This window comes from Channa argus, chromosome 11 (genome assembly GCF_033026475.1).
Source record: "Channa argus isolate prfri chromosome 11, Channa argus male v1.0, whole genome shotgun sequence".
Lineage (NCBI taxonomy): Eukaryota > Metazoa > Chordata > Actinopteri > Anabantiformes > Channidae > Channa > Channa argus.
Genome location: NC_090207.1, coordinates 21,323,741 through 21,340,629, shown reverse-complemented (window position 1 = coordinate 21,340,629; position 16,889 = coordinate 21,323,741). Strand labels below are relative to the sequence as shown.

Below are 16,889 nucleotides of genomic sequence, written 5' to 3'. Positions count from 1 at the left end.
GTTTTGCTTTTCCTTGATCTCCCTTGTCGTTTTATAAATTGAACATTTTGAAGTTTGAATGGTGTTTCTAGCTGAAATTATTCCAAAGTATCTGAAGTATGTAAGGAAGGTGCCAAATAAGTAAGGAAGTCAGAATACTAAGAGATCATGATGATGATAATAATAAAGATTAAAATAACATACGATATATGCTACAGCCTTATTCCAAAATTTATCAAAGTCATTAGTTTCTTCAAAATTCTACAAACAATACCCCATAATAACAAGAAAGGTTTGTTTAAATGTTTGCAGTTATTAAAAATAAACAATCAAAAATCACATTTACATGTGTATTCGTGGCCTTTGCATGACACTCAAAACTTTGCTCTGGTGCATCCTGTTCCCACTGTTTGATGCTGTGAGATTGGAAGCCCTGAACTACTTAGAAGTGACAGCACATGAAACAATGAAGACGTTTTCATTTGCTATTCACCAACTCTCTAGCAGATGGCAGCCTGTCATAAGGATTCAACTGTTGCCTTCTTCCCCTCTCAACACTAATGAAGTTCTGAAGATAAGATGACAAAAAAAAAAGCACCCAGCATAGCGACTTTTTCGATCAGTTCCCTGAAAGGACACTAGGTGTCTCGCCTGGTAATACTAATGGCGTTGTACAATATAGACGCGAAAACAGGAAAAAAGTTTTTTGAAGTCACAAAACGAGTTATATAAGTGGCCGCACGATGGCGATAGAGCCCATACTGTAATGTGAAACATTTTATCATGGGGCAGCTGTTCACAAAGTTTCATAACAATATCATGTGTAGTTTCTTTCAGCAATCACACTAATAACAATTAAAATAACATATACGACAGTGCATCCAGAAAGTATTCACATTTTATGTTAAAGCCTTATTCCAAAATGGATCAGATTGATTCTTCTTTTCCTTTTGGCTGTTCCCTTTCAGCGGTCGCCACAGTGAATCATGTGCCTCCATCTAACCCTGTCCTCTGCATCCTCTTCACTCACACCAACTAACTTCATGTCCTCTCTCACTACATCCATAAATCTCCTCTTTGGTCTTCCTCTAGACCTCCTGCTTGGCAGCTCCAACCTCAGCATCCTTCTACCGATATATTCACAGTTTCTCCTCTGAACATGTCCAAACCACCTCAATCTGGCATCTCTGACTTTATCTCCAAAACCTCTAACATGAGCTGTCCCTCTGATGTCCTCATTCCTGATCCTGTCCATCCTTGTCACTCCCAAAGAGAACCTCTTAAGCCGAACAACATCGCTGGTCTCACCACCGTCTTGAACACCTTTCCTTTCATTCTTGCTGATACTCTCATCACACAACACACCTGACACTTTTCTCCACCCGTTCCAACCTGCCTGCACTCGACTCTTCACGTCTTTTCCACACTCTCCGTTGCTCTGAACCGTTGACCCTAAGTACTTAAAGTCCTGCACCTTCTTCACCTCTGCTCCCTGTAACCTCACCGTTCCACTTGGGTCCCTCTCATTGACACACATGTATTCTGTCTTGCTGCGACTAAGCTTCATTCCTCTGTTTTCCAGAGCAGACCTCCACCTCTCTAGATTTTCCTCATTATTTTCCTCAAAATACCCCTACTAACAATACCCAGTAATATCACAAAGTTTATTGCACATGATTTGGAAATGCGTACATCTGTCTATATAAGGTTCCTCAGTTAACAGCGCATGTCAGAGCACAAACCAAGCCATGAAGTCCAAGGAATTGTCTGTAGACCTCGGAGACAGGATGTTGACTTTGTCAGATGATATGATGGACATAAGATTTCCTATAGATTGTGTCTCCGTCTCTTTAACGTGGATCATGATGAGATTACGTTACTGTTTCATACACGTTCAGTCACACTGTCTCCTAAAAGGTTCCTAAGCAACTAAACTGCTGAATCATTTTGAAGGGAAAATGTGACATTTGGATTATAGCCCACTGCAACATGTCTTTAGCGAATGAATGGATACATTTACCCACAGACATGTGAATGTTTGTCCGTCACTCTATCGCAGTGGCGAGATGGTTCAGTGTGGTGCTTTTATGCTGGATTTGTAAGTTTGATTCCAAAGTTGTGACATGAAAGACCTATAGCCATCAATCAGCTTTAAAGTCTTCATTCTTTATTAAAATAAGTTCTCCTCTCTTCCCCTAGTTGGAAGAACAGGTCTACAGATCACCAGTGTTGGAAAAACTACACACGGTGGAAATTTTACGTGCATTAGTTTTTATTCATCGTGGGCTGTGGTCATGTTTTACTGTGCGTGGTTTTGCTGTAGCGATCTGAGAACTGCATGTACCGCAGTGACATTTCCACCAAATGATTTATAAAAAACGTATCTTACTTATGCTTTTATTTTCCTTATAGTTTAATATTATAATTCACTTAAAGACCAAAGACCAGTTATGGACGAAACTCGGTCTATAAATGTCCCCGGATGTTTTCAGTGTAAGAGTTACGTTTTTCATGCGGATCTGTAATTTTTCTTTAGTATCAGCTGTTGGCTAAACTACAACAACCACCTCCCACAGCTGTCAACGAGCTCATTTTTAGACTATTTTCTGTTTTAAAAATTCACAGTTGGCGCAGTTTATGAAAACGTGAGTTCTATTTTTGCTCCTTTTGTCAAGCGCTGAGTCTGTCAGCTGGAATTTATTGTTATCATCATCATCATCATCATCATCTCCTCATAGGCTACTGTGTCCAACATGTAGTTCAGTGTTGTTTAGAACAGTTAATTTTAGACTAATCTAATCATGAACCTAATCTGAAGCTGTTTGTACAGAATGATCTCTGGTTAAAAAACTACCAGCGCAACCCACTGTCTGTGTTCAACTGTTTAATGATCATGTGTTAGTAACTAACCAGACACAGGAGAAGTGTTGGAGTCAATGTCCACAGCCTTTTCCATGTGAGATGGACGTGAACACGGATTTGTTGACTTTAAAAATCCTGTCCAGTTTAAGTGTTGGACATATTTAATAGAAACCTCCTCCACCTCACATGTTTGTTACAGCAGCTCCTGTTCAGGGCTGAGGAGACGATCAGTCTGTTTTCCTGTTTGTACTTAGGTAAATCACCAGTGGTAACTTCTAAAATAGAAATTGAACACTGAACAGTTGGTTTTGTTTGATGAGTAAAAGACTGTCACTGCTGTTTTTCAGAGAAACAGGGGAGAAGAGATTGAGATTGACTTTAATTTGGTAAAAAAAAAACAGCATCTGTATGGACTCACGTCATAGGTTTCTTGAAATCTGAATAATAAGTTTCCAGAAGTAATTTAATTAGGTTTGATCTGGTCAAACTTGAAATCACAAAGTTAACTTCAGTTTAGACTGGACCCTAACTCACCTCGTCATCTAATTATTTTCCCTTGGTTTATTTATTTTTTTGGTAACCTTTGAGTAAAGTGAGTCATTCTTAGTTATAATTTTCTTAAAGCCAAGTTTATCTTTTGCTAAGTACTAACTTTAAGTTCTAAGAAAGGCTGATTCTCTGAAATGCTTATAAATATGATCTGAATTTAATCTTTCAGCACGTTAGCACCTGTGATTAATGCCATTTTCTTTCACCGTCACATATAACAGTTTATTATATTTCCTGTGTTAAACACCAGTATTCAAACAATGTTAATTCTTTACCTGTATTTATCTTTGTAGTTATTACATCAATATATAATCTTTTATAGATGTCAGCCAATTTGGCATTTATTTCTTTGCTTATAGAAGTCAGAAATTACTGCAGAAGATTATCTGCTGAAGAGCCTGCCTCTGATATGTGACTGATTAAGTTGATCTCGTTAGTCGATATTTTAGTGGTTTTAACAGTGTTCATCTCTTATAACTGCTCTGGTATTGACGACCATTGACATCACAACTGAGGTGGACCTACAGTAACTACAGCTTTACCCGAACGTAGGGTTGTTTAATAAAATTATTTTACCTTAATTTATCTCTGTGGACTCTACACAGACTGTGTTGTCCTCACCTTTAAATCTTGGACACAGCTTCCTTTTTGGGTTTGTTTCTTCTTTTGCACAAATTTCAACGCAAAGTTCTCACCTGCCACACACCACCACACACCACCACACACCACACTTTTATCAGAACACAAATGAATTTCCTGCTCACATGGTATTTGATACTGAATAAGCTGGGGGATCTCAACCATGCCTACAAATCAAAAGGGTCAGAATATTTTCACTCAAACCAACCTTTCTAATAAATTTTAGTTTAAAGCTCAGCTTTGAAAGAACTGTTGTATTGTCATATAATTTGAAATTATTTAAAGGCAGTTGTTACTGTTAGTTGATTTAAAGTTGTATATGGAGGTGACTGATTTCCTATGAAGGCTGTGACATTACTAAACATAATATTGGATGCCCTTTTATTTGCACTTTCATTTGCACTTTTATTTCTGAACTGATAATGAGGAAATACACATCAAAATCCAGATGACGAAGATTTTACTGCTTTAGAAAATTTAACTCTTTAACACTTTAAGAATGTTTCAACGAAATAACATGATTCGTTGTTCTTTTGTTAAAGGGTTATGAAAATGATTGGACTGAAGCTGGTTGTACGAAATCATTATGACGCAGAGAACGCAGTAATTCTTGAAAAACATCAGTTAGTACTAAGTTACACTTTAACATCAAGGAGCAGACACCAGCTAGTACCCTGACAACCGTGGCCTATTTATTGTCCGGTTTGTCTGTTGGAGGCATCAACTATGGCCGGGGTATTCAACCAGTATCGAACGCACCAATGGGCGCCTATACCTTCAGATGTATTTGAGAATGGCTCTGTGCTGGATGTCATGTGAGTATACACTCAACAGCAGCATATAGACATAAGCGAGTTCACAAAAATGATTTATTTGTGAAGCATTATGGCCTATAGATGGTTTGTAAGCTTATTTTGTTTTGTAGAAAGACATTACAGATTTCCCAAAGTGTTATGTATTTACTTGTTAGTGTTACACAGAAGAAATCTTTTATTTCCTTTTCAATGTATTTATTATAGTCTTTGGTTTTAGAATAGGACTAATTGTGCTCAAATTATTTTCTGGACTCACTGATGTCTTTAGGTACTGAGTGGGACAAGTCAGCCAAAGACACCTTCGCTTTAATGGATGGCACTAAAACCACCTTTGTGGAATATTACAGGTGGGACTATCTAATAATTCATCATAACTGAGTAGAAAAGTCTAGTAGATGTTTTGACAGATGTTTTTGTTCTCATGCATTGAAATGATACAAGTTTATTTTAATCAGAACCGCAGTTAAAACATTCATTATATGTAGCTATTTCTGTAGTTTTCTTTTTTTAAAATAATTACTAATATTATGGGCTTTAATTTTTTTTATCAGAGAACATTATGGCATTACTATCAATAAGATCGACCAACCCCTGCTTAGGCATTGGCCAAAGGAGAGATCCAAACCAGGAGGGAAGGTAAAAACTCTTTTTTGCATCTGCAGTTTTAACATAATACAAAATGTTGAATGTTGATTCGATGTGTTTAGAATAAAGCACTATAAAATCTGTCCCATTATTCCCTCACACTGGAGCAGTAGATCATTTACTGTGTAGATAATTTTATAATATTGATTTTTTTTTTTGCAGCAAATCATTACTGGAGGGATGCTTTTGGTTCCAGAGCTTTCCTTCATGACTGAGGAAATGAGAAAATGAGGAAGGACTTCATAGCTATGAAGGTGGGTTTCATGTGTCAGCACCACGTTCTGGTCCTGTTAGCTTTGTCTTATACCTTCACACCTCAGAATATAATGTCCCTTTAGGATTGAGAATTGATTCTTATCAAAAGCCTCCTTCACACATGCACTGGAATCCTGACATTGTCTAGACTTTATTCAGAGGGGGAGTATGTGAGAATACAGCAAGAATTTCTGTAAAGGATAAAAAATAGTATACAGTACAAATAAGTATACAATCAACAAACAATTGCACTGGGGTTGATGTTACTGCACTGTGTTACAGTCAGTAGTAGGAATTTATATTATAGTGAATATTGGTTCACTGGGAGCAGCTCGGGTTGTAAAGTCTGACAGCAGCAGGGAGAAAAGACTTACAATATCGCGCCTTTAGGCACTTAGGATGTAACAGTCTGTCACTGAGGGAGCTGCTCAGAGATGTCAGTGTGTCATACATGGGTTGAGATTTGTTCTCCAGCTGGGATGATAGCTTGCCTACCATCCTCCTTTCTCCCACCTCCTATACTTTGTCCAGGGGCCTCCCCAGGACTGAGCTGGCCTTTCTGAACTACTTATGCTGTAGAGATGCTACTGCACCAGCAGACTATGAGGCCACCACAGAGTCAAAGGTCTCCAGTAGTGATCCTTGCTCTCCAAAAGACCTTAGTCTAAGCAGAGAGTCTGCTCTGTCCTTTCGCATAAAGGGTGTCTGTGTTATTTGTCCAGTGTAGTTTACTGTTTAGGTGAATAGCCAGGTATTTGTGGGAGACCACTCTGTCAATGTCCTTTCCCTGGATGTTTCCCGGTGATGGTGAAGAGTGCGTGTGTATGGGGAAGTCCACCTCCAGCTCTTGCAGGCTTTCCGTGCATTGATCTAGAGGCAGCTCTGCTGGCACCAGTCCACAAAGTCCTGGATCAGTTCTCTGTGCTCTGTCATCTGTGATCGGACAAATGATGACCGAATCATGAGAGAACTTATGCAGATGACGGGTTTCTGAGCTGAACATGAAGTTAGGAATTAGGTTTATCTAATAAACCGGAAAATGTTTGCATGCTGAATAAAAAACAGCCCAATTAGAAAAGGCAGTCAGAATATTAGTTTAAATCATTATTTTTAATTATCAGATTATCATATGATATATTGTCTTACATCATATGGCTTTAATGTAAATGTATGGTTAGTTGCATAACACAGCATTTTTACTTTGTCCCATTTCAGGTGCAGCTGCACTTGGAACCAGCCATCCAGCTTTCAGATAAGCTGTTTTATCTTTGAGCTGCACATGTTGGCTACAACTAGCAGAGGAATCCAGTCACAGCAAAGTCAGCTATGAAGGAAAACATTAAAGAGAGATCTCTACATCGAAATCCCATTGGAATTAGAACCTTGATACAAAAGTTTCCCACAGCTTAATAAAAAAAATGTTCATGCTATTTTACAATATTGCAATAAATGCAATGTATCATTTAAGAGCATGTTCCAATAAAGACTAATTTGCTTTAAGTATTGACCCAGGTTTTGCAAAGTTTTGATTTGAGTCTTTAGTATATTTGTAGCCAGTTCCTGTACTATAAGTATTCTAAAAATTGCACAGACATTTACAATTCTGTACTGTCAATAAAAATGTAAATCCTAGAATGGATCTGTGTAGAGCTTTGTATATTCTTTTTTCACTGTAATGTTTGTGACACATCACAATGTCATTATTTTCAGTGCCATTTTCATTTCAGGGACTCTGATTGTGGTAATGCTATGACTTTAAGATGCAAAGGTAGATCTTGATCCAAGTGAGATGACCACACAAATATTTAACAGATCCCACTCATCTTTTCACTTTCAGGCTTCAGTCTGACTTGAATTCCTTCTGCTATTTATGCAAAATGTTTCTTGTGTTTACCAGTAGAAACCTGTATTGGTTAGGTGACTTTGGCAGAGTTTTGTCCTAAGCACAGTGGATATTCTCCCCACAATCAATGCACAAAATGTATAGATGCAGCACAGTTGGGAGGGACAGAACTCGAGGTGGCAAAGTACACGCAACAACGTTTTTTCCAAAAGTCATATACGAGCAATAATGTCTTTTATAAGCTGAATGTTTTGCTTTTCCTTGCTTTCCCTTGTCGTTTTATGAAAAAATGAAGACATTTTCAATTGCTATTCACGAACTCTCCAGCAGATGGCAGCCTGTCCTGAGGAATCAACTGTTGCCATCTTGCCCTCTCAACACAAATGAAGTTCTGAAGATAAGATGACAAAAATAAAAGCACCCACCATAACGCCCCCCAGTGGAGAAAAGACGTGAATTAAGCACACGTGCTCAGGGCAGGGTCCTTTACGTACGTATAAAGTTTCATTCAAGGCAGTCACTGCATTAGCTTAAAAAAAAAGATCGTAAAAATCGTAGTTCCGTGAACTGCCACAAAGTGGCGCGCGTGGTAGTACTAATGGCATTGTACAATATAGAAGTGAAAACAAAAAACATTTTTTTTAGAAGTTACAAAACGAGTTATATAAATGGCCACAAGGTGGCGCTAGAGAGCCCGTACTGTAACATATGAAATATGTCATCATTCGGCAGCTGTTCACAAAGTTTCATAACAATATCACTAATCACTAATAAATATTAAAATAACATATACGACAGTGCATCCTTTCAGCTTATCCCGTGGGTTCAGGGTCGCCACAGCGGATCATCGTCCGCATGTTGATTTGGCACAGTTTATCCAGAAAGTATTCACATTTTATGTTACAGCCTTATTCCAAAATGAATCAAATTCATTATTTTCCTCAAAATTCTACTAACTTTTATTTTCTTAATCCCTCTGCTCCACGTCCCTGTTAGGTTCTTTAGTTTCTTGTTCCCTATTAACCCAGATTGTTTTCAGCTGTGGCCCCTGGTATTTATACCCAGGTTTCCCCAACACTCGCTGCTAGATCGTCTCTCCTTCTTCCCACCTGAACTTACCTGTGGATTAGCTCTTCTCTTTGGACTTTGTCCTTTTATGCCAAACCTGACCCTTGTGAGTTTTGATCTGAGGTTTGGTTTTCTGTTTGTTTCACTTAGTTTCCCATCCCAGTTTGCACTGTTATTTAGTTTATCTTTTTCCCGCAGAGTGTTTAAGTTCATGTTCTATTTTACTTTACTTTAGTTATTGCTACATGTGTTTTTCCCGCCCTCCTCATGGAGGGATTTTCTGTTGTTTCACTCTAATTTAAATAAACCCTAATTTACTACAACACTTTCACTTGCCGTCCCCTCTTTTGGGTCCTACCAAATCTGAAGAAACACTTTAAAGTGTGACAATAATAACATAAAAGAAACATAGACACAGAACCTCTGCCTTTAAGTATAAATGATCCAGATTCCCCTTCATGAGGACCACACTGAATCCTTATCAAGATCCAAGCCAGAAGATCCTGACATGGATGATATACCCTCTTCTGCACCTTTACCTTCATATAAAACCATAAACCAGGAAGAGATTGACTTTAATATGGTAAAAGTCCAGTATCTGTATGGACTAATGTCATAGGTTTCTTGAAATCTAAATAGCAAGTTTCCATAAATAATTTAATTCTTTTTGATCTGGTCAAAATTCAATGGAAATCGTAAAGATAACTTCAGTTGAGGCTGGACCCTAACTCGCCTTTTCATCTGTTTAATTATTTTCCCTTGGTTTGTTTTTTTGTTAATCTTTGAGTAAAGTGAGTCATTCTTAGTTATAGTTTTCTTAAGGTCAAGTGTATCTTTTGCTAAGTAAGTAAGAGTGTGGGGAAGCTCTGATAGTGTCCTGCAAGGATGGATTTTCCCTTTCGGTCCTGAAAACCTTCAGTGTGAAAACAGTTTATATTTCCTGTGTTGAAGAGCAGTGTTCATACAAAAAAAGTTCATTCTTTTTATTTTAATTACCTGTATTTATCTTAGTAGTTATTAGATCAGTGCTCATCTCTTATAACTGCTGTGGTATTGACGACCATTGACATCAAAACTGAGGTGGACCTACAGTAACTACAGCTTTGCCCGAACATAGGGTTTTTTTATAAAATTATTTTACCTTCATTTATCTCTGTAGACTCTACACAGACTGTGTTGTCCTCATCTTTACATCTTAGACATAACTGCTTTTTTTTTTTTGGTTTGTTTATTCTTTTGCACAAATTTCAAGTCAAAGTTCGTACTTGTCACCACACCTGTTTTATCAGAACACACATGAATTTCCTGATCACATAGTGTTTGATTCCACAGCACCCACTGCTTAAATAAGACTAGTGTTTAAAAACTGTTCCCATTAATGTGTTGTTTCCATTAATATTGGAATGTTAATATGATTTTTTTTGTTTGCTTTTTGTTTGCTCGCTTTGTAAAGGTGACTGTGGTTGTGTGTCGTACTGGAGTTATACGTTTTTCTGTGTATTCTCTTCTGCTCAGTGAGCCACCTAATAAAGCTGAAACCAAGGGAGCTTTTATAAATATTGCCTCAATCCACATCCCGATCCACTGCAGGAATGAAGTTGTTTATCAGTACCATGTTACATTTACATAAGTTTTGTATCTTTTAACTGTCTTTTCAGCAGCCATTCATGATGTTGATCGTGAATTTATTTTTAAAGCACAGTATAAATATGAAATCGACATATGGGGTGAAAGCTACATTTACACTGAACCACTAGTGTTGATCAAATCCAGCTACTAAGCAATTTTAACCAATAGGTGGTTTGCTCAACACTGTCAGTCCAAGGAAGCTAAATATATTTTATATTATCTTTCAGTCCAAACATTGAATCAATGGCGATGCGTTTCGGGATGATGAAAGATCACCGCTCAACCTCAGAGGAAGTAGTGGCTTTGGATGGCTCTATACTCTACCTGCCAGTTCAACTGAATGACGTAGGTATCACAGTCCGATTTTAGGGGAGCAGAGGTTCACAAAATTCATAGTTTTGCTTATATTCTAGTTTTTTTTAGTTCACTACCTTTGGTCAAGGTCCACCTGCCATGTTTCCGCCAGTGGCGGAAGAAAACTAAATAAAAACACTTGTCTAAAGTGCTACTTACAAACTGAGAATGAGGACACACAAATCAAAATCCAGACGACAAATATTTTACCACCCAACTCTGATCTGTGCCTGCCGTTCTACAATGTAGTGCTCAGGAGGTATTTTGAAACTGAGACACACTCTTTAGACTTATGGTAAATAATAAAACAAAACACATTTTGCAAGACTAACAAGAGATTCTGTCTCTTATCCATCAGTCACATGATAATGTCATGTTTTAATTAGTTTAGTATTTTTATTAAACGATGTTCCTACTTTAAGAAAACCTGAATTCTGTTAGCTTACTGCTGTAATTTTTGTTTTTAGTTGTATCTGTATGTGTTAAATTGCTTTTCTCATCCGTTTCACACAAAGCCAGACTTTGACAGAAATTTTAACTTTTTAACACTTTAAGAATGTTTAAACGAAATAACGTGATTTGCTGTTCTTTTGTTAAAGGGTAACGAAGATAATTGGACTGAAGCTGGTGGGGTGAAATCATTATGATGCAGAGAGCGAGATAATACTTGGAAATCATTGGTTAGTTCTAAGTTACACTTTAACATCAAGGAGCAAACACCAGTGACACACTGACAACCGTGGCCTATTTATTGTCCGGTTTGTCTGTTGGAGGCATCAACTATGGCCGGGGTATTCAACCAGTATCGAGCGCACCGATGGGGGCCTATACCTTTGTATGGATGTGTCTCACAAAGTCTTACGGAATGACTCTGTGCTGGATGTCATGTGAGTACACAATCAACAGGAGCATATAAACATAAGCAAGTTCACAAAAAAAATATTTTTTTCTCTGACATTGGAGCAGTAGATAATCTACTGTTTAGATAATTTTATAATATTGATTTTTTTTTTGCAGCAAATCATTACTGGAGAGATGCTTTTGTTTTCCAGAGCTTTCCTTCATGACTGGAATCCCTGAGAAAATGAGGAAGGACTTCATAGCTATGAAGGTGGGTTTCATGTGTCAGCACCATGTTCTGGTCCTGTTAGCTTTGTCTTATACCTTCAGACCTCAGAATGGAATGTCCCTTTAGGATTGAGAATTGATTCTCATCAAAAGCCTCCTTCCACATGCAATGGACTCATGACATTGTCTAGACTTTATCCAGAGGGGGAGTTTGTGAGAATACAGCAAGAGTTTCTGTATAGGATACAAAAAAAGTATACAGTACAAATAAGTATACAATCACCAAACAATTGCACTTGGGTTGATGTTACTGCACTGTGTTACAGTCAGTAGTAGGAATGTATATTATAGTGAGTATTGGAGCCAGGTATTTGTAGGAGACCACTCTGTCAATGTCCTTTCTCTGGACCGACCATAAAGTCCTGGATCAGTTCTCTGTGCTCTGTTATCTGTGATCAGACAAATGATGAATGAGTCATCAGAGAACTTATGCAGTTGACGGGTTTCTGAGGTGAACATGAAGTTTGGAATTAGGTTTAGCTAATAAACTGGAAAATGTTGCATGCTGAATAAAAAACAGCATAATTAGGAAAAGCAGTCAGAATATTAGTTCAAATCATTATTTTTAATTATCAGATTATCATATGATATATTGTTTTACATCATATGGCTTTAATGTAAATGTATGGTTAGTTGCATAACACAGCATTTTTACTTTGTCCCACTTCAGGTGCAGCTGCACTTGGAACCAGCCATCCAGCTTTCAGATAAGCTCTTTTACCTTTGAGCTGCACAAGTTGGCTACAACAAGCAGAGGAATCCAGTCACAGCAAAGTCAGCTATGAAGAAAAACATTAAAGAGAGATCTCTACATCGAAATCCCATTGGAATTAGAACCTTGATACAAAAGTTTCCCACACCATGATAAAAAAAGGCTCTTTTACAATATTGCAATGAATGCAATGTATCATTTAAGAGCATTTTCCAGTAAAGACAAATGTGCTTTAAGTATTGACCCAGGTTTTGCAAAGTTTTGAGTTTTTAGTATATTTGTAGCCAGTTCCTGTACTATAAGTATTCTAAAAATTGCACAGACATTTACAGTTCTGTACTGTCAACCGGTTTATATGTCTTCACACAAATAAAAATGTAAATCCTAAAATGGATCTGTGTAGAGCTTTGTATATTCTTTTTTCACTGTAATGTTTGTGACACATCACAATGTCATTATTATCGGTGCCATTTTCATTTCAGGGACTCTGATTGTGCTAATGCTATGACTTTAAGATGAAAAGGTAGATCTTGATCCAAGTGAGATGACCACACAAATATTTAACAGTTCCCACTCATCTTTTCACTTTTAGGCTTCGGTCTGACTTGAATTCCTTCTGCTATTTATGCAAAATGTTTCTTGTGTTTACCAGTGGAAACTGTATTGGTTAGGTGACTTTGGCAGAGTTTTGTCCTAAGCACTGTGGATATTCTCCCCACAATCAATGCACAAAATGTATAGATGAAGCACAGTTGGGAGGGACAGAACTCGAGGTGGCAAAGTACACGCAACAACGTTTTTTCCAAAAGTCGGTTACAATCAATAATATTTTTTATAAGCTGATTCTTTTTCTTTTCCTTGATCTCCCTTGTCGTTTTATAAATTGAACGTTTTGAAGTTTGAATGGTGTTTCTAGCTGAAATTATTCCAAAGTAGCTGAAGTAAGTAAGGAAGGCGCCAAATAAGTAAGGAAGTCAGAAAACTAAGAGATCATGATGATAATATTAAAGATTAAAATAACATATGCGACAGTGCATCCAGAAAGTATTCAGTTTATTCTACAGACTTATTCCAAACTTTATCAAAGTCATTATTTTCTTCAAAATTCTACAAACAATACCCCATAATAACAAGAAAGGTTTGTTTAAATGTTTGCAGTTATTAAAAATAAAAAACATAATCAAAAATCAAAATTACATGTGTATTCATGGCCTTTGCATGACATTCAAAACTTTGCTCTGGTGCATCCTGTTCCCACTGTTTGATGCTGTGAGATTGGAAGCCCTGAACTACTTAGAAGTGACAGCACATGAAACAATGAAGACGTTTTCATTTGCTATTCACCAACTCTCCAGCAGATGGCAGCCTGTCATGAGGAATCAACTGTTGCCTTCTTCCCCTCTCAACACTAATGAAGTTCTGAAGATAAGATGACAAAAATAAAAGCACCCAGCATAGCGACTTTTCGATCAGTTCCCTGAAGGGCCGCTAGGTGTCTCGCCTGGTAATACTAATGGCGTTGTACAATATAGACGCGAAAACAGAAAAAGTTTTTTGAAGTCACAAAACGAGTTATATAAATGGCCGCACGGTGGCGATAGAGAGCGATACTGTAATGCGAAACATTTTATCATGGGGCAGCTGTTCACAAAGTTTCATAACAATATCACGTGTAGTTTCTTTCAGCAATCACACTAATAACGATTAAAATAACATATACCACAGTGCATCCAGAAAGTATTTACATTTTATGTTAAAGCATTATTCCAAAATGGATCATATTCATTATTTTCCTCAAAATTCTACTAACAATACCCCATAACAACAACATAAAGTTTATTGCACATGATTTGAAAAAGCGTACATCTGTCTATATAAGGTTCCTCAGTTAACAGCGCATGTCAGAGCACAAACCAAGCCATGAAGTCCAAGGAATTGTCTGTAGACCTCGGAGACAGGATGTTGACTTTGTCAGATGATATGATGGACATAAGATTTCCTATAGATTGTGTCTCCGTCTCTTTAACGTGGATCATGATGAGATTACGTTACTGTTTCATACACGTTCAGTCACACTGTCTCCTAAAAGGTTCCTAAGCAACTAAACTGCTGAATCATTTTGAAGGGAAAATGTGACATTTGGATTATAGCCCACTGCAACATGTCTTTAGCGAATGAATGGATACATTTACCCACAGACATGTGAATGTTTGTCCGTCACTCTATCGCAGTGGCGAGATGGTTCAGTGTGGCGCTTTTATGCCGGATTTGTAAATTTGATTCCAAAGTTGTTCCATGAAAGACCTATAGCCATCTATCAGCTTTAAAGTCTTCATTCTTTATTAAAATAAGTTCTCCTCTCTTCCCCTAGTTGGAAGCACAGGTCTACAGATCACCAGTGTTGGAAAAACTACACACGGTGGAAATTCTACGTTAATTACTTGGATTAGTTTTTCTTCATCGTGGGCTGTGGTCATGTTTTACTGTGCGTGGTTTTGCTGTAGAGATCTGAGAACTGCATGTACTGCAGTGACATTTCCACCAAATGATTTATAAAAAACGTATCTTACTTATGCTGTTATTTTCCTTATAGTTTAATATTATAATTCACTTAAAGACCAAAGACCAGTTATGGACCATACTCGGTCTATAAATGTCACCGGATGTTTTCAGTGTAAGAGTTACGTTTTTCATGCGGATCTGTAATTTTTCTTTAGTATCAGCTGTTGGCTAAACTACAACAACCACCTCCCACAGCTGTCAACGAGCTCATTTTTAGACTATTTTCTGTTTTAAAAATTCACAATTGGCGCAGTTTATGAAAACGTGAATTCTTTATTTTCTCCTTTTGTCGCTGCCCTGATTCCTCTGTCAGTCTGTCAGCTGGAATTTATAATTGTTATTATCATCATCATCATCATCTCCTCATAGGCTACTGTGTCCAACATGTAGTTCAGTGTTGTTTAGAACAGTTAATTTTAGACTAATCTAATCATGAAACCTAATCTGAAGCTGTTTGTACAGAATAATCTCTGGTTAATAAACTACCAGCACAACCCACTGCCTGTGTTTAACTGTTTAATGATCATGTGTTAGTAACTATGTCCACAGCCTTTTCCTGGTGAGATGGATGTGAACACAGATTTGCTGACTTTAAAAATCCTGTCCAGTTTAAGTGTAGGACATATTTAATAGAAACTTCCTCCACCACGTGTTTGTTACAGCAGCTCCTGTTCACGGCTGAGGAGACAATCAGTCTGTTGTTGTTGTAAGGTTTATCTTCAGTTTTCTCACATAAACAGTGATACAATGCATATAAGCCTCAATTTTATTTTATTGGGAGAAGTTAAAATAGACACACTCTGTACACTCAGGGCTGCAGAGACAGATTACTGCTCAAAGTGACAAACTGACCTTTAACCTATCTCCCAGAGGAAGGGGAGCAAACCCTCTCCTTTCTTAGATCATGTGTTGGAAAGCGTAAATCAACTTTCTCTATGAGCAAAGACTCAAAGTTGTCATGTGACATGTAAATGCAAATGGAAACAGAACCTCTGCCTTTAAGTATAAATGATCCACATTCCCCTGCAAGAGGACCACACTGAATCCTTATCAAGATCCAACCCAGAAGGTCCTGACATGGATGATATACTCTCTTCTGCAACCCTACCTTCATGTAAAACCATAAACAAGGAAGAGATTTACTTGAACTTGGTAAAAGTCCAGTATGTCTATAGACTAACATCATACATTTCTTGAAATCTGAATATCAAGTTTCCATAAGTAATTTAATCAGGTTTGATCCAAGTCTGTTAAAAATTCGATGAAAATCGCAAAGATAACTTCAGTTGAGGCTGGACCCTAACTCACCTCATCATCTGTCTAATTATTTTCCCTTGGTTTGTTTTTTTGTTAACCTTTGAGTACAGTGAGTCATTCTTAGTTATAGTTTTCTTAAGGCCAAGTTTATCTTTTGCTAAGTAAGGTCCTGAAAACCTTCAGTTTGAAAAACAGTTTGTTATATTTCCTGTGTTCATACAAACCAAGTTCATTCTTTTTATTTTAATTACCTGTATTGATCTTAGTAGTTATTAGATCAGTGTTCATCTCTTATAACTGCTCTGGTATTGACTTACTTGCCACCACACTTGTTTTATCAGAACACACATGAATTTCCTGCTCACATAGTATTTGATGCTTAATGAGTGAATAAGTTGGGGGCAATGCTAAATCACACGTGTTCTTGCATTAAGTTCTTTTTGTATTTTGTTTAGTTGGTATTTCACAGCGCCCACTGCTTAAATGAGACAAGTGTTTAAAAACTGTTCCCATTAATATGTTGTTTTCATTAATATTGGTCTGTTCCTAAGATTTTTTTTCTTTGCTGGCACAGTAGTACTGCCTGTAGTGA

At 37.3% G+C, this 16,889-nt stretch overlaps 1 protein-coding gene and 1 long non-coding RNA gene across 2 annotated transcripts; both read left to right on the top strand.

Annotated features, from left to right (window-relative positions):
• The first annotated feature begins 4,698 nt into the window (after positions 1 to 4,698).
• On the top strand, positions 4,699 to 7,352 carry LOC137136594 (piwi-like protein 2). The gene is made up of 5 exons (XM_067522098.1): positions 4,699 to 4,844; positions 5,113 to 5,191; positions 5,396 to 5,480; positions 5,652 to 5,743; positions 6,960 to 7,352. The coding sequence occupies exons 1-4, from the start codon at positions 4,811 to 4,813 to the stop codon at positions 5,718 to 5,720; spliced, it is 267 nt and encodes an 88-aa protein (XP_067378199.1). The 5' UTR covers positions 4,699 to 4,810; the 3' UTR covers positions 5,721 to 5,743; positions 6,960 to 7,352.
• Positions 7,353 to 11,400: 4,048 nt separating this feature from the next.
• LOC137136592 (uncharacterized) lies at positions 11,401 to 13,619 on the top strand. Its single transcript, XR_010915607.1, has 3 exons — positions 11,401 to 11,525; positions 11,656 to 11,749; positions 12,437 to 13,619. It is a non-coding gene; the product is annotated as an uncharacterized lncRNA (long non-coding RNA).
• The last annotated feature ends 3,270 nt before the right edge of the window (positions 13,620 to 16,889 follow it).

Bases quoted from the DNA above. Each gene is read 5' to 3' on its own strand.
- LOC137136594 (XM_067522098.1), top strand. From the start codon at position 4,811: ATGTATTTGAGAATGGCTCTGTGCTGGATGTCAT. The intron at 4,845-5,112 runs GTGAGTATACAC...TGATGTCTTTAG, and splicing joins GGCTCTGTGCTGGATGTCAT to GTACTGAGTGGGACAAGTCA. The intron at 5,192-5,395 runs GTGGGACTATCT...TTTTTTTATCAG, and splicing joins ACCTTTGTGGAATATTACAG to AGAACATTATGGCATTACTA.